The 19,768-nt window shown below is 40.1% G+C and overlaps 3 protein-coding genes across 3 annotated transcripts; all 3 read left to right on the top strand.

Annotated features, from left to right (window-relative positions):
* The first annotated feature begins 19 nt into the window (after positions 1–19).
* Positions 20–3,441, top strand: LOC120810306 (uncharacterized). The gene is made up of 7 exons (XM_078094720.1): positions 20–155; positions 456–863; positions 1,096–1,416; positions 1,828–1,908; positions 2,014–2,125; positions 2,299–2,362; positions 2,639–3,441. The coding sequence occupies exons 1-7, from the start codon at positions 104–106 to the stop codon at positions 3,011–3,013; spliced, it is 1,413 nt and encodes a 470-aa protein (XP_077950846.1). The 5' UTR covers positions 20–103; the 3' UTR covers positions 3,014–3,441.
* A 3,911-nt stretch (positions 3,442–7,352) lies between these two features.
* On the top strand, positions 7,353–9,100 carry LOC144389521 (uncharacterized). Its single transcript, XM_078094725.1, has 4 exons — positions 7,353–7,560; positions 8,061–8,141; positions 8,643–8,733; positions 8,833–9,100. The coding sequence occupies exons 1-4, from the start codon at positions 7,500–7,502 to the stop codon at positions 8,939–8,941; spliced, it is 342 nt and encodes a 113-aa protein (XP_077950851.1). The 5' UTR covers positions 7,353–7,499; the 3' UTR covers positions 8,942–9,100.
* Positions 9,101–13,674: 4,574 nt separating this feature from the next.
* On the top strand, positions 13,675–17,828 carry LOC120810300 (sialic acid-binding Ig-like lectin 14). The gene is made up of 6 exons (XM_078094724.1): positions 13,675–13,888; positions 14,401–14,805; positions 15,031–15,351; positions 15,732–15,761; positions 16,308–16,404; positions 16,504–17,828. Exons 1-6 carry the CDS (start codon positions 13,828–13,830, stop codon positions 16,610–16,612), a joined length of 1,023 nt encoding a protein of 340 aa, XP_077950850.1. The 5' UTR covers positions 13,675–13,827; the 3' UTR covers positions 16,613–17,828.
* Positions 17,829–19,768: the final 1,940 nt, after the last annotated feature.

Genomic DNA, 19,768 nt, shown 5'->3' on the forward strand with positions numbered 1-19,768 from the left:
GAAAGCTTGAAGCTGCAACATCACGTATTTAAATGTTTCTGCTCCGGTTTCATTGAGTCATTCAGTGAACGTTGAGACGTTTGTTCTCCGCCGTTAAATCAGGATGTTTGTTCTCATTCTGCTCTTCTCTGTGAGACACATCACTGCTGCCACAGGTATGAATCTCTTATTATAATCTAGTATAACGCCAACATTTAAGATGTAAACAAAGTAGACAGCAATAGTTTGCTTTGATAAATGTCCTCAACTATGGGAGTCTATATATATATATATATTTAGATAGATATAGAAAATTTAAGATGTTTATCATGTGTGAAGAAATATTAATTCTGAAAACAGCAGTTTTATTAACAAAAATAATCCAAATATTGCCTTCTCCCAACATTTATTAAATAGTATTTTCAAGATGTAAACACCTTCTTTCCCTGTTTCTTTCTCAATGTTTTCATCAACAGGTTCATCAGTGAGGGGGAAGGAACCCTGCAAGGATGAAGACTGTGTCACTTTCAGTGAAGGAGAAATAAAAGCAGAGGCTGGACTCTGTGTGGTCATACCGTGTTCTTTCAAAATATCTAATTTTACTCCCAAACATCTGGTGTTTTACAAATGTGAAGCATCAAAACGATTTTGTACTGATTCAGACGTGATATTCGACTCTAATAAGAACAGCAACAAGATTCAGGCCGGGTTTGTTGGACGTGTTTCACTGCTGGAGCATGATGTGTGTCTGAGGAACTGCGGCATCATCATCAATGACCTCACTGAGTCAGACTCTGGATCTTATCAGCTCAGAGTTAATGGTTTAAAAAATGGGAGAGAAAATGGATTGACATTCTCTCAAAAAAAAAACATCTCTGTCAAAGGTGCGAAGAGCTTCAACAAATACACACAGTGCAGATCTTCATTCTATTCATCACATATTCTGTATTTACAGTCTGAACGGAGAATGAAACAATGTTTTGCATTTTGACCTCTTTGGTCAAACAGTACAAACTGCATCAGTTCCTGATAGAAGTTCCACAGATGTTGGATTGAAGTGAGTGTTGAGCTTCAGGCTGCTCCCCTGAGTCCTCTCACTGACTGCTCTCCCTTCAGGTCTGACCCAGAAGCCCACAGTGGGGATTCCTCCTCTGACAGAGGGGCAGCAGACCACACTGAGCTGCACTGCTCCTGGTCTCTGCTCTGGATCGGATCCTGAGATCACCTGGACGTGGAGAGGAGCAGGAGAGAAGGACTCTCACATCACAGGAAACATCACTGCTGTGGAGACCGAGCACCTGACTTCAGTCACACGGAGACACATTTCAACTTTGACCTTTAACTCTTCAGCTGAACACCACGGCACCGATGTGACCTGTAAGGTCAGATTCACCAACGACATCACTACAGAGGAGACGGAGACTCTGAATGTGACCTGTGAGTATCACTGACCTTCATGCTCACCTTTACTCTGTAATGTCTAAAGGGTTTTCCCACATGTAGTATGTATTGTTGATGGTTCATTTAAATGTGGTTTGGTTTTACAACATCAACGGCGTACTTTGAATGTTGGGAAGTCGGCGGCATCATAAATGCTTCAAAATTTTCCAAAAAACGTAATATCAAAAATGTCCTGCACTACGTGAGCGGAGCAGCGACTCTTCTCATCTGTAATGTGACAGCAGAGTGTTCTGGTCAGTACGTCTGTACAGCGGAGCAAAGGATCACTAATGTGACTACAGCTGCTGAAGTAACCGTGACGTGTAAGTAGGCTGCAGTCTGAAGGTTCTTCATGTTCTTTTACTTCATTGATCGCTTTGTTCTTGAGTTTTTTCTTTCTGTTTGCAGTTTCTCCAAAGATCAGTAATCAAACCGCTGGTGATTGTGTGAGCAACAATGTGACCGGGGAAGCAGAGCAGACCCTCACAGGCACGACATGACATTTAAATACATCATCTTTCCAACTATTCTTTAACATGAAGAAGCAGCCATACATTGTTATTCATTTAATTAATTTGTTCCTCTGCATTCCAGATCTCCTTTACTCATTTCTCATCAGCTTCAAAAACCTGCACGTCCTCATTGCGTTTTTCATCGGGATTCTTCTTTCAGCAACCATCTGCTGTTTGGCCCTAAAATGCTGCAGGTACGTTTTTTTCATTACTTGCATAACTGTTCTTCTTTTTAAAATTAATTGCTGTCCTTTTTTTTTATAAAGGTGAATTCAGCAATTCTAAATGCCGTTTTACTTCTGAGGAGAACTAGTGTGATCACAAGAAAAAAAGGACTTTGTTGTTTGTTCACCTTTTTTCTCCCCAGAAACCAACAGAAGACCTCTGGTGGAATGACTCTGGAGATGGTGACCACTCAAGCGGTTCCACTGGTATTTATATTAACAGCTGGCTACTACTGTGTACAATATATTAGTTAAATGTGGGCTCAAAGGTCAGTCCTGACATGCATTACCATTGTTTTTCTTCAGTTTCTCTCACTTAAAAAATATTCCTGATCATTTCGTTGCCTTACAGATGATATAAGTTTAGTGTTTCAGGGTGAATTTCACACCTTGCAGATTTAAGTAAAACCAGTTGCTGCCTGGATGCAGGGGCTTCATGTGTTACGATGCAAATGATTTCTCATTTCTGATTTTCACCGACAGATGGATCCTCATCAAGCAGAGGAAAGCGACGGGACCCGCGGCCCAGAAGGTGACGTGCAGCCCAGAGAGGTGGAGTACTCGGACATCGACTTTTCCTTGGTGAAAAGAAAGCGTGCCGGAGGGGCCAAGGATACGCGGGAGACCCCAGATACAGAGTACGCCGAGATCAACAACAAGGGAACGGAGGAGAGGCAAAGTGATGGTGCTGAGGACAGTGAAGTGATGGAGGGCCGGGATGAGGAGGAGGAGGAGGAGGAGGCCATAGGGGAAGATAAGGAGACAGAAGAGTGTGTGCTGAAGGAGGAGGGTGGAGGTGAGGATGTTGCAGTTTACTCTAATGTCCATAAAATAATGGGGGAGAGTCAGGGGCCGTGAAGCTCAGGGACTTCTTTTCTTAATAAACAGGGTGAGCTTCAGCGACGGGGTCGATATAGTGCAGAAATGCATGTTTTAGATGTGATGCTGAGTGTTTGTGTGTGAGGTGGATTTCCTTTTACAGAAAGTGCAAATGACACATAAACAGTAAAACATCACATTGTATGTAATAAGTGCTTTTTAGTCAAATAAGCAGGAAGGACAGACAGGCAGCAGCAGCAGGGGAAATGCAGCTCATCTTGTACCAAAGTGCCCTTTGTTATGAAGTGAAGTGACTGAGTGAGCAGGATAAGGCACCGGAGCCCAAATACTTCTCTCATTTACACCATAAAAGCTTGTTTGAATGCCCTCTATTGATATGAAATATTCCAACTTAGATGTCTAAATGTACATTGCACAGAAATAAAAGCTCCTTCCAGCAATGAAAATGTTGTCGGTTATTTCATTTTATTTCACTCATTCTTCAGAGAGAAGAATTAAACAATGTATTAAATGTAAAATAAATGAGTAGCTCAATGTGAGAACAGGAAGTTAACAGAGGGACTGAGAAACACTAATGCTATATTTAAGAAGATCATATACAAATGCAGAAATTCTTTCTGAGACGCTGAAGCTGAAAAGGAGGAACATTCTGTGTGGCTAATTAATCAGTGACACAAGATGCACCCCAACACCACCACAGTTTATTTCCCTATTGATTGTGCAACGGTCATAGAGGTCATCTCCTTTTTGTTCAGTTCAGTCATGAAAGTGGAGCACAGATGTCGGTCATTATTCATGGTTGAAGGTTTAAGGTGCAAATTGTGATTCTGTGAGGTTTATAACTGCATTAAGACAATACTTTGCATTAATGTTGTTTGCACAAAGAGGAAAGAGGTAAAAGATAACCGATGGGGAGAGTTTGTTTAGAGCGGAGTCACACGGCTGACATCACTGTGGAGAGAAGAGACCAGAATACAGAGAACCAGGTCAAACCGTTCCTCCTTCTATTTAAATGTCTTTTCCTGCAAAACTCATGTACCAAACACATTTCATCCACATCATTTTGAGTCCTCTGTGAAGTATGTAACCACTTCAAATATACTCACAAGAAAACAATGAAAAGGTTACAAAAAGGGGAATGTATTTATTTATATTCAGTACATACTTGGTTGACTTTTTAAAGCCATTAACAGTTTAGAGGTACTCAGCAAAACAGGATTTACATCTACTGGAAATCTGCCTTTAGAAATTTTTTAAGGATTGGATTTCAAGATTATTTAATTCATTATTTTTCGATTTTAAACTAACTTACATACTGAAAATCTGAGTTTGCAAATATTCTTTTTTCGAAAAGACAGAAAATGAGTGTGTAACAGGATGTGAGCCTAAAATAGCCACCAGATAATGTGGGACGAGCTCAATGGGCCTTTTACCTTAAATGTTTGACCGCAGCTAAAACGCACTGTACTATTTGCTTTAGTTCTTGATGGACCAATGGATTCAAATGTTTAGAGGATTGTAAGGTGTGAAAACCTTTAGATGTTGGCGCCCTCAGGTGGTAGTATTTAGAACAAAGGTCACAGTGCAGACGATGCAGGGCTGCAAGCACAAACACATCTTGTATCCTGACTTGATAATTAGGATTCGAGATTCATCATTTTCTTCACAGATGTGAGGTCGCCTGTAATTACCGGCAGCACCACGGTGGTGAAGGGAGCCGCTCTGAATCTCACCTGTGGCGTGGAGAGCTTTCCTCCATCTCGCATCACATGGGCCACACGCTGCTGCAACTTGGACTGAAATGCCGAAACAAATGTTAGTTTTCTTATGACTTATTGATTTGTGATTGCTTGATTTTTTTTTCAGGATTTACGATTCATTGTGTGTTCTGAGTTGTTTTGTTGTATTTTTTTTTTACCAATTACCAATCGTCCCCAGTGACAAGCTGCGCACCCAATCAGCGGCTTATGGACCAATGGGAGAATGCCAGGGGCGGGACTTTTCCTTTTTAACAGGAAGACCGGAGACGGAAGATAAAGGGAAATAAAAAAACAACACACACGCACGCACACACGCACCGCCCGGCAGTTGTCACCCCCTGGTGAGCGTGTAAGCAACAATATGACTGGCGAAGCAAACTTCACTTGACATTTTAACAGGTCCTCACCTGTATGTGTGTGGTTCACTTTGTGATTTTGCTTTTGCTGTAGACATACTGACACCACATGAATGAGCTGAACATGAAGCTACAAGGGAAAGATCAGTTTGTGCATGAACATGTACACAAATGAGAGATTCTTCAAAGCCAAGTTGACTTGGAACTGGAACTCATTGATCTGCAATGTGACGCCGTCTCAAAGGAGAAGTTCAACCCTCTTAACCTGGCTGAATTCTATGCGTCACTAAGCGAGGCCAAGTTTGCAAACAGAGGATGCTGGTGTTGTTTGGCTCTACTTAGGTGGTTGAGCACACGTTCAGCGTGATGAAAACCAACCGGCCGGCCCGTCTGTCAAATTTTAAAATTAGATTAGATTGTGGTAGGTAGGTTTAGAGGATTAGGGAAGCTCAGGGTCCTTTGTTTTGTTTCTTTGCTTTGACAGACCGCTGGCACCGCCCTACTCCACAGGCCTTGTTACCTGTTAGTCCTCCTATCCCGTGTCTTTGTACTTGTGTGTAATTGTTTGTTGAACTGTTTGTATTGTTATTGTAGGGGAAATAAACCCACCATAGCCATCCATTGTAGCAGTGTACTTTACTTATTGTGGTAGCAAGCTGGTGCCTTCGCATACAGGTTCATAATCATCCAGTGGGCGTGGTCTTGGGTAGTTACGCCTTCCTCCTCTCCCGAGCCGGGGTGGAGGCGTAACAGTCAATATGGCCCCAGAGGAAAAAGGTTTGCTCACTAGTGGATCCAATTCTTTGAAAGAAACCTAACACATCCTTAGAAATATTATTTTTCTGTACAGTTCAATCCAATCAGTTAAAGCACAGTTAAAATGAACACAAAAGGTTCCCAAAGTGCTGCAGAGGCAGTTCGTTCCATAATTTTGGAGCTGCAACAGAAAATGCTCAGTCCCCTCTGAGCTTCAGCCTCGTTTTTGAAACCTTCAGGAGCAGCTGGTCAGCTGACCTGAGAGATCAGAGTGTTTAGGGGTGCAGAAGTTCAGAAAGATACGATTGGGCAAGACCATTTCAGAGATTTAAAAGTAAATAAGAATTTTTTAATAAATTCTAAAATGCACGGGTAACCAGCCGAGTGAAACTATGACTATGACTAAAGTTAGCAGGTAGAATTACTTCTTTTTACTAACATAAACATACCTTTGTTTAGTGATTTGACTCCGGGCTCTTGGCTCATTCACATGGTGGCATAGTGGCAACATTTATTTAACCTCGGCCGCTGACAATAACATGGGGAATATTGCAAAGGTTTTACATGCTAAACATCAACATGCTAGAATTATATTGTAAGTAAGTTAGCATTTAGTTAAAGAGCCTAGCATTTAATTGTGTTCAGAAAATCAACTTGTCTTCTTAAACACATTCTTTGTTTTTTGTTTGGATTGTTCTCATTAGTTTTTAAATACAAAACAAAGTTTCTTCCTCTCTGGTACATTCAGCAATGTGGGCAGGTTTGTTGTGATTGTTCAATATGAAGAGTACAGAAGCTAAAAAGACTAAATTTATAAGAGCTAAATATAGTTATGATCGCTAAGTGTCAGAGAACTTTCTGAGAACACAACTTTAAGAAGTTTCCCAATAAACTCTTCATCTATGAAAAAACGCTTTCTCAAATATATGTGTCTGCAGCTGCAACAAAAATGTTAAGCTGCATATATTTCACGCACTTTAACGACTAAACATATTGTCATAATACAAATCACTCACATGCACCCTGCCCCCACTATGCACATGCATGTGTTACATTGTGTGTTTCTCTGTAGAAGTAGAGATGCTAGATTACGTATTTGTTAAGGTGTCACATTTTCTCAGAAACACATTGTACTTCTCCTTTTTACTGTTCCTTTATTTTATTTTTAGTGTTAAAGTTGCACATTATCAACATGTTATTCATTATGAATAGATAGTATCATATGTACATCAGTTGTTTATCTAATTAATTCATGTTGTGAGACAATAAGTCCAAAGAAAACAGCATTAAATGGTTCTTTAGTGAACAAACTGCAGTAGAAAAAAAGATTTTGTGAAACAATGCCCCCAAAATATATGCATGTATTTCTTATACACACATATTTATATATATGTAGCACAGGTTAGTAGTGTGAAGAGAAACTTCCTTTAAATGAGTTGTTCCCCAAAGAGGAACGAAGACGAAGAGGAAGAGTGAGATCAGAGACGCTCGGCAGAGATCAGCGTGGTGAGAAGAGAGCAGGAGAACAGACCAAGAGACGTGAAACAAGCGGCACCGGACTTAAATGACCACATTTAAACGTTTGTTCTTGTTAAAGGAAAAGAGACTGACTGTCTCCATCGTCAAATCAGGATGTTTGTTCTCATCTGTGCGACTCTGCTCTTCTCTGTGAGACGCATCACTGCTGCCACAGGTATGAATCTTTATTATAATCTAGTTATGATGCCAACATTTAAGACGTGAACAAAGTACACAGCAATAGTTTGCTTTGATAAAATGTAATATAATGTATAAAATGATCTAACAAAAAGTTACAATGTGTGAAGAAATAATAATTCTGAAAACAGGTTTTATTAAACAAACAGTCCAAGTATTTCCTTCTCTCACCATTTATTAAATATTATGCAATATATCTTGTTGTATGTTTTGCAGTCGGTGGCGTCATGAATTTCAAATGCTGTAAAACATATAAAAGTGAAGAGATATTGTTTGATTTTCATGCTCCTTGTTGAATATTTTTGGTCTTAATGGAGTTTTCGTTCTTACTTATTTGGCTTCAACCAACATAATAGTTTGATAAAAAAAGATGTTCTGTTCACAAATTCTAAAAGTTTGTAAAAAATGTTTTCCTGAATTCATGTTCTTTTACTTTATTGTTCGCTTTGTTCTTGAGTTTTTTCTTTCTGTTTGCAGTTTCTCCAAAGATCAGTAACCAAACCGCTGGTGATTGTGTGAGCAACAATGTGACCGGGGAAGCAGAGCAGACCCTCACAGGCACGACATGACATTTAAATACATCATCTTTCCAACTATTCTTTAACATGAAGAAGCAGCAATACATTGTTATTTATTTAATTAACCAGTGTGTGTGTGTGTGTGTGTGTGTGTGTGTGTGTGTGTTTACTCACACAGTATTCCGTCATCACTGCACTAACAACAACAACACTTTTGTTGAGTATTTCATCAGCAACCAAGTTAGTTAAGTGAAACACACATTAAGCATCATAACCTCAGGAGAGCAGGACGATGAACACACACAGAGATAGTTTAGACTCTATTGATGGATTTAAAGAATAACTTGTTAAGTTCTATGAAATAATCCATTCCAATAGAATTAAAAGCCTTCACTTTTAATAGAAATCCCACCATCTGCTGTAATGTGACGTATTATTGATGAATTTGTCATTTTTGGTGTCTTGTCATTAACAGCTAACACCGGTTGACTATTTACAACTTTAATAACACTAAACTACATTGTGTCATTTGTAATATTAGATCAACGCGGTCCAGAGATTCCCTGGATGGTGATCGCTGTTGTTTCTCTCGTTGTGAACATCATCTGCATGATCCTCTTGATGTTTCTCTGGTACGTCTCTACTTCATCATGTGGTTCTTTGATCACTACGTCGATGCAGCGGAGACCTTGAGACAACACGTCATGTCTCACTCTTTCTTCTCTCCAAAGGAACACAAGGAAAAAAGTGACGCCAAACCAAGAGGACAGAACTTACATGTCACTGCAGAAAACCCACCAATCCCCAGAGTATGATGTCATCGCTCGACCTCTGAACTAAGAAGCATCAGCTTCCACTGAGGGATCAACAAGATGGTTCTTCTGTTCCTTCTTCAACATGCATGAAGGTTCATGAAAATGGTTCCTAGACTCCTTTTGATTTAACTGTAATCTATATCCCGCTTTGGACTGTTATTATTATTAAAGTAGTCCCATAACGCATGACTGTAAATAATCTTTGTTGAAACATTGAAACTTCTGGTTTTACTTTATTAGCGAGTTGATTGATCGTATCAGTAGAAGCGCTTTTCAAACCCACAACTTGAATTTAATTTTCACCACATATTTGATTGATGTTCTCATATTCTTTAATTCATGACCAATATAACATAATTTGATTTGGAGATGGTGTTTATCACAGTTGGGGTATCAATGATTAGGTGGCCCAGAAATAATGTGATCAAAATGATCATGTGGTTCTTTCTTCTTATATCCATCTTTAAATCCTAAAAATACAATTTTATTTTTCATTACTGTTTATTTTTAAGTATATCTAATTTCCTAAAGCCTTTCACTGCTGAGTACATTATTATATATTAGTAAATTAATAGGAGCTCATCTCTTTTCTACATGTCTTTCACATACATTTGTCTGTGCTCGTAATAATTAACCGTTTTACCCGTTCGCTGTCAGTTTTCAATAAGTGTAACCACTTTTAGGTGTCTTCTGGCTGTTTAATATCAGCTTCTGGAGCTGATAAAACACAACGGACACAAAGAAATTGTGGATCGCCTGTCTCAGTTTCTGTCATCAATTCTATGGAGGATTTACCACAATCCTCCCTGTCCTTTGGTCCATATGTACCACTTAGTAACAGCAGGTGGCGTAGTTCAGCCATTTTAGCAGGATTTATCTCAAACCATTTGAACTATTACATATGCATTCAACCGAAATGTAATCTTAATTTATTTTGCTTAAACAAGAGGGATTTCTTTAAAACAAGCTCATATCATAGACCTGTATTTAATTCTAATTCACTATATTTTAGATAAATACACGTGATTACACAGCAGTCCGTTTAATCTTATCCAGTCATCAAGCAGATCTCACTGGACTTTGGCATGCATACACACATGCTCTGCGTAATTCGGTCATGCTTTCAAACACATTTGGCAAGTTTAATTTATTGTACAATGACTATGCACATGAATGCACATGACAACATATTGACATTATTAATAATATTAAAGGAAAGAAATAAAGACAAATCTGAGTCCATGAATTTCTTTGGAAGTGTTCTAAGACGTAGATCCACTACACCAAAAGGTTTCCTGCATCCTGATGTGATCAACTTAATACATTGATAACACCAAATACATCACATCGTAGCGCAGAGGTCTTCAACAGGGGGTCGCAAAGTTTTTGGTAATAAGACAATTAAAAAAAAAAAAATTGTCTTCAGAATAAGAATTGAATTTAAATACAAATTAACATGAATCTAACATCCAAAAGACGTTATCCTTCAGTCCGCAACACACACATTCAGCTTCCCACAGCAGCTCTCTCAAGATGGGCACCGACCGGTTCACTCACAGCACCTTCTATGCAAATATGACTGCACGGGCACCAGCCAATCAGATCGCGTTTGTGCTCACGTCTAAAGATCGCGGAGCAAACTCCGTAGAATCGGGGTCGCTGCTCCATCTCGCCATCAGTTTGGGGGTCCTCGGCCTGAAGAACGTTGAAGACCCCTGCTAGCGTATAGTGCGCTCATCCTTCCATCGTTTTAGTGTTTTGGTCCATGGGGTTTGAATCCTGGTCAGATCAATTGTTTAATATATATTTTCTTAACTGTATTATTTTGTAAGTGGCTGTGGTAAACGTCACGTAATGGCAAAGTTTTTTGCTCACTGACTCACTTAGAGCCGCCAGGTTGGTGTTTTGATGTTTTGGCCCTCAGGGTTCGAATCCAGGTCAATCCGATCGTTCCTTTATTATATTTTCTTAAATAAATGTCTCCCTACGTGGCTGTGATGTAGTGCTCACTCATAAAATCGTAAACGCTGCAATGCATTTGTGATGCGTTTAAAAGATTTTCGGCAATTTGTTTGTGAAATGTGTGACGAATCAGCAAACAGGCGGACACGTCTGCTGCTGTGGAGTAAACACACACACGCACGCGTTGGGAAACCAGTAGGTTTAAAAACCAGTTGGGGTGTAACACCGGACAAGGCACTGGTCACCCTACGATGACCACAGGCCCAATGACGTAACAATGGTGGTAAATCACAACCTAAACATGTTTTCATTAAAGTGTTAAGATTGATTCCTCACACTCTCCGCATCCGCTTTCGCTTCAGAGTGGGACAAATCGACCTCCGTCCAGAGACCCGCCCGCCTCTGACTCTGATTGGTTTGTTTCAGGCTCGTAGCCAATCAAACCAACGATGGCAGCGAGTATTACCCAATCAGGGGCTGAATAGGACTTTTTTATTTGTCTTCACAGAATTTGGGTGGGATTGTTCGGTCCGCATTAGAAGCCAACTCGGAAAGTACGGGACAAACCCCGTCCTGAATTCATTCAAGACAGGATGTGCTATTTTATTCTAAAATACGGGACGATTCGGTATTTTTAGATAGATAGAGCTACTTAAAAAATGTCATTAACCCCCCCGCAATAGCAGCAGTACAGTCAATAAAGTGAGAAATGAAAAATGCACAATATATACACGGTACAGTATAAAATAGCAGAGCAGAACATATCAAATAAAATGAAAGGCCTATGTACAGTGGAATATGTATTAAATTAAATTAGAAAATTAAATTAAGACAGTAGTGTTGTTGTTCAAATAAACACGGATTTAGCCAGAAGTGCCTTGTTGTACAGTCTTACTGCAGTTGGCAGGAACGTTTTCCTGTATCCGTCCTTGTGACAGTGGAGCTGGATCAGCCTGTTGGAGAAGGTGCTCCGCTGTCCCTGCAGTAGGTGGTAAAGAGGGTGGTCCTGGTTGTCCAATATGGACAACAGGTTTTTCACTGTCCTCCTTTCCACCACCTGTTCAGGATGCTCTTGTTGGGAAGTACAGAGCACTGGCCACAACAGACTGGTACAACATCTCCAACATCTTGGTGCACACATTAAAGGGTCGAAGTTTCCTCAAGAAAAAGAGTTGACTCATCCCCTTTTTGTACACGGCGTTGATGTTGGCCTTCCAGTTCAGCTGTCGATGAGACACCCAGGCTCTTGTATTCCTTAGGTGATTTCTACCGGCCCACTCCACAAAGTCCTCCACTACGGCCCTGTACTCCTCGCGTCCGTCCCTCGTACACCACTGCAGAGTCATCAGAGATCTTCTGCAGATGGCATGCCGCCGAGTTGTACGTCAGTGGTGTCACGGTGTGGTTCACTTCATGTTATATTTTGTAGTTTTCTGCCACTCGTGTCCCCGGGTAACTTCACTTCCTGCCTTGTCATGTCATCCCCTGTGATCGTCTAATAGTTTCCACCTGTGTCCAATCACCTGCACCTCCCTAGTGTATTTAAGCCATGTGTGTCTGTTGTCACTTGTCGCGTCATTGTCTTTCGCCACGCATGTCCTTGTCTCTCGTCGTTTGCAGTTCCTGTCTCCCGTTTTGCCCCTTGGCCTTTTGCTTTAACCTTTTTGACAATTAAAGTCCCTCGTGATCTTTAACTCTGCGTCTGAGTCCTACCTCCCGCAATCCCTGACAAGTGGTGTACAAAGTGAACAGGAAAGGAGACCGGACAGTCCCCTGTGGGGCTCCAATATCACTGACCACCACCTCAGACAGGACACGGCAGTCAGTGATCCAGGAGATGGTGGACGCGTTAACCCCCACCACCCGCAGCTTCTCACTCAGCACTGGAGTTTGGTCTCCACCCGTCTCTTAAGGGACGGGTGGCAACATAATTGAGTCATTGGATGTCAAGCCAGCTGGTCAGCTTAAATTAAGAGGGGGTCGTGAATTTGCCCAGGGAGCAATTAGGGGTTAGGTGTCGACAAACACAAATCTGCTCCTTTCACTTCACATTGTGATGATGGTCCTCACATTTCTTCCCCCGTCTTTCTCCAGCCTGAGAAGACTTCATCAGGACGAGTTTGAGAGTTGACCGACGAACGTCCAGCTGGAGCAGCTCAGGAAGCAGCCATGACTCAGATAAACGCACAACACACACACACATGTAGACATGTAAACAAACACTAAAATTTAGACCCACACAGATGTACACATGGACACACTAACACGTTGATGAACACGTGGACACACTAACATGTACTTTATGGTTATGATCATGATCAACTGTCTCAAAGAAAGAAAGTCAATGTTTAAATGTTTCATCACTTCAGAACTAGTTTCTTAAGGTGTCACATTTTCTCAGACACACATCGTACTTCTCCTTTTTACTGTTCCTTTATTTTGTTTTTCAGTGTTAAAGTTGCACATTATTAACATATTCACTATGAATAGATAGTATCATATGTACATTAGTGGTTTATCTAATTAATTCATGTTATTAGACATTAAGTCCATAGAAAACACCATTAAATTATTCTTTAGTGAACAAACTGCAGTAGAATAAAGATTTTGTGAAACAATGCTCTGAAGTCTGGCTTTAGCGACAAAACCCACCAAATATACACACAAGATGTATTTCTTATACACACATATTTATATATATGTAGCACAGTATAAAGAGAAACTTCCTTTAAATGAGTTGTTCCGCGAAGAGGAAGGAAGTAGAAGAGGAAGAAGACAAAGAGGAAGAGTGAGTTCAGAGACGCTCGGCAGAGATCAGCGTGGTGAGAAGAGAGCAGGAGAACCAGACCAAGAGACGTGAAACAAGCGGCACCGGACTTAAATGACCACATTTAAACGTTTGTTCTTGTTAAAGGAAAAGAGACTGACTGTCTCCATCGTCAAATCAGGATGTTTGTTCTCATCTGTGCGACTCTGCTCTTCTCTGTGAGACGCATCACTGCTGCCACAGGTATGAATCTTTATTATAATCTAGTTATGATGCCAACATTTAAGACGTGAACAAAGTACACAGCAATAGTTTGCTTTGATAAATGTCCTCAATGGAAACATCTGTTGACTCACTTTGCAACTGTGGGACAAATATATCCTATCTATCTATCTATCTATCTATCTATCTATCTATCTATCTATCTATCTATCTATCTATCTATCTATCTATCTATCTATCTATATATATATATATATATATATATATATATATATATATATATATATATATATATATATATACTTGTTTGCCAAAAGTTATGTGTGTTGAACTATTTATTCTGAAACATTTTTATAAAAGAAAAATAATTCAAATATTTCCTTCTCTTACAATTTATTAAATATTATGGAGTAATATGTAGATTTAAACACGTCCTTTCCCTGTTTCTTTCTCTCGTCTTTTATTTAACTGAAATGGTCTATTATCATATCAAAATAACCCAAACCCTTTTTTTTCTCTGTTTGTATTAACAGATGGATCAATAACAAGCTGTTTTAATGGTGAATACTGTATTACCGTCAGAGAAGGAAAAATAGCTGCAGAGGCTGGACTCTGTGTGGTCATACCGTGTTCTTTCACCACTGCTGCTTCTTTTACACCCGAACATCTGCTGTGGAACAAATGTGAACCATTAAAACAAAAATGTGCTAATCCAGTTTTGATATTTCACTCCAACAAGAACAACGACACAGTTCAGGCCAGGTTTAAAAAACGAGTTTCACTGCTGGAGCCTGATGTGCGTCTGAAGAACTGCAGCATCATCATCAACGACCTCACTGAGTCAGACTCTGGATCTTATCAGCTCAGAGTTGAAGGTGTAAATAATAGGAAAGCAAATGGATTGACATTCACTCAAAAAGTAAAAATCTCTGTCAAAGGTACGAAGAGCTTCATGAATGTATTTATATAATATAATTATCATCACAAAATCTGTATTTACAGTCTGAACGGAGCATGAAACAATGTTTTGCATTTTGACCTCTTTGGTCAAACAGTACAAACTGCATCAGTTCCTGATAGAAGTTCCACAGATGTTGGATTGAAGTGAGTGTTGAGCTTCAGGCTGCTCCCCTGAGTCCTCTCACTGACTGCTCTCCCTTCAGGTCTGACCCAGAAGCCCACAGTGGGGATTCCTCCTCTGACAGAGGGGCAGCAGACCACACTGAGCTGCACTGCTCCTGGTCTCTGCTCTGGATCGGATCCTGAGATCACCTGGACGTGGAGAGGAGCAGGAGAGAAGGACTCTCACATCACAGCAACCATCACTGCTGTGAAGACCGAGCACCTGACTTCTGTCACACAGAGACGCAGCTCAACTTTGACCTTTAACCCTTCAGCTGAACACCACGGCACCGATGTGACCTGTAAGGTCAGATTCACCAACGACATCACTACAGAGGAGACGGAGACTCTGAATGTGACCTGTGAGTATCACTGACCTTCATGCTCACCTTTACTCTGTAATGTCTGAAGGGTTTTCCCACATGTAGTATGTGTTGTTGATGGTTTTCATCAGCGGTGATCTTGTTGTATGTTTTGCAGTCGGTGGCGTCATGAATTTCAAATGCTGTAAAACATATGAAAGTGAAGAGATATTGTTTGATTTTCAGGCTCCTTGTTGAATATTTTTGGTCTTAATGGAGTTTTCGTTCTTACTTATTTGGCTTCAACCAACATAATAGTTTGATAAAAAAAGATGTTCTGTTCACAAATTCTAAAAAGTTTGTAAAAAATGTTTTCCTGAATTGATGTTCTTTTACTTTATTGTTCGCTTTGTTCTTGAGTTTTTTCTTTCTGTTTGCAGTTTCTCCAAAGATCAGTAACCAAACCCCTGGTGAGTGTGTGAGCAACAATGTGACCGGGGAAGCAGAGCAGACCCTCACAGGCACGACATGACATTTAAATACATCATCTTTCCAACTATTCTTTAACATGAAGAAGCAGCAATACATTGTTATTTATTTAATTAACCAGTGTGTGTGTGTGTGTGTGTGTGTGTGTGTGTTTACTCACACAGTATTCCGTCATCACTGCACTAACAACAACAACACTTTTGTTGAGTATTTCATCAGCAACGAAGTTAGTTAAGTGAAACACACATTAAGCATCATAACCTCAGGAGAGCAGGACGATGAACACACACAGAGATAGTTTAGACTCTATTGATGGATTTAAAGAATAACTTGTTAAGTTCTATGAAATAATCCATTCCAATAGAATTAAAAGCCTTCACTTTTAATAGAAATCCCACCATCTGCTGTAATGTGACGTATTATTGATGAATTTGTCATTTTTGGTGTCTTGTCATTAACAGCTAACACCGGTTGACTATTTACAACTTTAATAACACTAAACTACATTATGTCATTTGTAATATTAGATCAACATGGACCGTGTGCAGAGATTCCCTGGATGGTGATCGCTGTTGTTTCTCTCGTTGTGAATATCATCTGCATGATCCTCTTGATGTTTCTCTGGTACGTCTCTACTTCATCATGTGGTTCTTTGATCACTACGTCGATGCAGCGGAGACCTTGAGACAACACGTCATGTCTCACTCTTTCTTCTCTCCAAAGGAACACAAGGAAAAAAGTGACGCCAAACCAAGAGGACAGAACTTACATGTCACTGCAGAAAACCCACCAATCCCCAGAGTATGATGTCATCGCTCAACCTCTGAACTAAGAAGCATCAGCTTCCACTGAGGGATCAACAAGATGGTTCTTCTGTTCCTTCTTCAACATGCATGAAGGTTCATGAAAATGGTTCCTAGACTTCTTTTAATTTAACTGTAATTTATATCCCGCTTTGGACTGTTATTAATATTAAAGTAGTCCCATAACGCATGACTGTAAATAATCTTTGTTGAAACATTGAAACTTCTGGTTTTACTTAATTAGCGAGTTGATTGATCGTATCAGTAGAAGCGCTTTTCAAACCCACAACTTGAATTTAATTTTCACCACATATTTGATTGATGTTCTCATATTCTTTAATTCATGACCAATATGACATGATTTGATTTGGAGATGGTGTTTATCACAGTTGGGGTATCAATGATTAGGTGGCCCAGAAATAATGTGATCAAAATGATCAGGTGGTTCTTTCTTCTTATTTCCATCTTTAAATCCTAAAAATACAATTTTATTTTTCATTACTGTTTATTTTGAAGTATATCTAATTTCCTAAAGCCTTTCACTGCTGAGTACATTATTATATATTAGTAAATTAATAGGAGCTCATCTCTTTTCTACATGTCTTTCACATACATTTGTCTGTGCTCGTAATAATTAACCGTTTTACCCGTTCGCTGTCAGTTTTCAATAAGTGTAACCACTTTTAGGTGTCTTCTGGCTGTTTAATATCAGCTTCTGGAGCTGATAAAACACAACGGACACAAAGAAATTGTGGATCACCTGTCTCAGTTTCTGTCATCAATTCTATGGAGGATTTACCACAATCCTCCCTGTCCTTTGGTCCATATGTACCACTTAGTAACAGCAGGTGGCGTAGTTCAGCCATTTTAGCAGGATTTATCTCAAACCATTTGAACTATTACATATGCATTCAACCGAAATGTAATCTTAATTTATTTTGCTTAAACAAGAGGGATTTCTTTAAAACAAGCTCATATCATAGACCTGTATTTAATTCTAATTCACTATATTTTAGATAAATACACGTGATCACACAGCAGTCCGTTTAATCTTATCCAGTCATCATGCACATCTCCCTGGACTTTGGCATGCATACACACATGCTCTGCGTAATTCGGTCATGCTTTCAAACACATTTGGCAAGTTTAATTTATTGTACAATAACATCTGAATGCACATGACAACATATTGATATTATTAATAATATTAAAGGAAAGAAATAAAGACAAACCTGAGTCCATGAATTTCTTTGGAAGTGTTCTAAGACGTAGATCCACTACACCAAAAGGTTTCCTGCATCCTGATGTGATCAACTTAATACATTGATAACACCAAATACATCATATCGTAGCGCAGAGGTCTTCAACAGGGGGTCGCAAAGTTTTTGGTAATAAGACAATTAAAAAAAAAAAATTGTCTTCAGAATAAGAATTGAATTTAAATACAAATTAACATGAATCTAACATCCAGAAGACGTTATCCTTCAGTCCGCAACACACACATTCAGCTTCCCACAGCAGCTCTCTCAAGATGGGCACCGACCGGTTCACTCACAGCACCTTCTATGCAAATATGACTGCCCGGGCACCAGCCAATCAGATCGCGTTTGTGCTCACGTCTAAAGATCGCGGACCAAACTCCGTAGAATCGGGGTCGCTGCTCCATCTCGCCATCAGTTTGGGGGTCCTCGGCCTGAAGAACGTTGAAGACCCCTGCTAGCGTATAGTGCGCTCATCCTTCCATCGTTTTAGTGTTTTGGTCCATGGGGTTCGAATCCTGGTCAGATCAATCGTTTAATATATATTTTCTTAACTGTATTATTTTGTAAGTGGCTGTGGTAAACGTCACGTAATGGCAAAGTTTTTTGCTCACTGACTCACTTAGAGCCGCCAGGTTGGTGTTTTGATGTTTTGGCCCTCAGGGTTCGAATCCAGGTCAATCCGATCGTTCCTTTAATATATTTTCTTAAATAAATGTCTCCCTACGTGGCTGTGATGTAGTGCTCACTCATAGAATCCTAAACGCTGCAATGCATTTGTGATGCGTTTAAAAGATTTTCGGCAATTTGTTTGTGAAATGTGTGACGAATCAGCAAACAGGCGGACACGTCTGCTGCTGTGGAGTAAACACACACACGCACGCGTTGGGAAACCAGTAGGTTTAAAAACCAGTTGGGGTGTAACACCGGACAAGGCACTGGTCACCCTACGATGACCACAGGCCCAATGACGTAACAATGGTGGTAAATCACAACCTAAACATGTTTTCATTAAAGTGTTAAGATTGATTCCTCACACTCTCCGCATCCGCTTTCGCTTCAGAGTGGGACAAATCGACCTCCGTCCAGAGACCCGCCCGCCTCTGACTCTGATTGGTTTGTTTCAGGCTCGTGGCCAATCAAACCAACGATGGCAGCGAGTATTACCCAATCAGGGGCTGAATAGGACTTTTTTATAGGTCTTCACAGAATTCGCGTGGGATTGTTCGGTCCGCATTAGAAGCCAACTCGGAAAGTACGGGACAAACCCCGTCCTGTATTCATTCAAGACAGGATGTGCTATTTTATTCTAAAATACGGGACGATTCGGTATTTTTAGATAGATAGAGCTACTTAAAAAATGTCATTAACCCCCCCGCAATAGCAGCAGTACAGTCAATAAAGTGAGAAATGAAAAATGCACAATATATACACGGTACAGTATAAAATAGCAGAGCAGAACATATCAAATAAAATGAAAGGCCTATGTACAGTGGAATATGTATTAAATTAAATTAGAAAATTAAATTAAGACAGTAGTGTTGTTGTTCAAATAAACACGGATTTAGCCAGAAGTGCCTTGTTGTACAGTCTTACTGCAGTTGGCAGGAACGTTTTCCTGTATCCGTCCTTGTGACAGTGGAGCTGGATCAGCCTGTTGGAGAAAGTGCTCCGCTGTCCCTGCAGTAGGTGGTAAAGAGGGTGGTCCTGGTTGTCCAATATGGACAACAGGTTTTTCACTGTCCTCCTTTCCACCACCTGTTCAGGATGCTCTTGTTGGGAAGTACAGAGCACTGGCCACAACAGACTGGTACAACATCTCCAACATCTTGGTGCACACATTAAAGGGTCGAAGTTTCCTCAAGAAAAAGAGTTGACTCATCCCCTTTTTGTACACGGCGTTGATGTTGGCCTTCCAGTTCAGCT

Source organism: Gasterosteus aculeatus, chromosome 20, assembly GCF_964276395.1.
Source record: "Gasterosteus aculeatus chromosome 20, fGasAcu3.hap1.1, whole genome shotgun sequence".
Classification (NCBI taxonomy): domain Eukaryota; kingdom Metazoa; phylum Chordata; class Actinopteri; order Perciformes; family Gasterosteidae; genus Gasterosteus; species Gasterosteus aculeatus.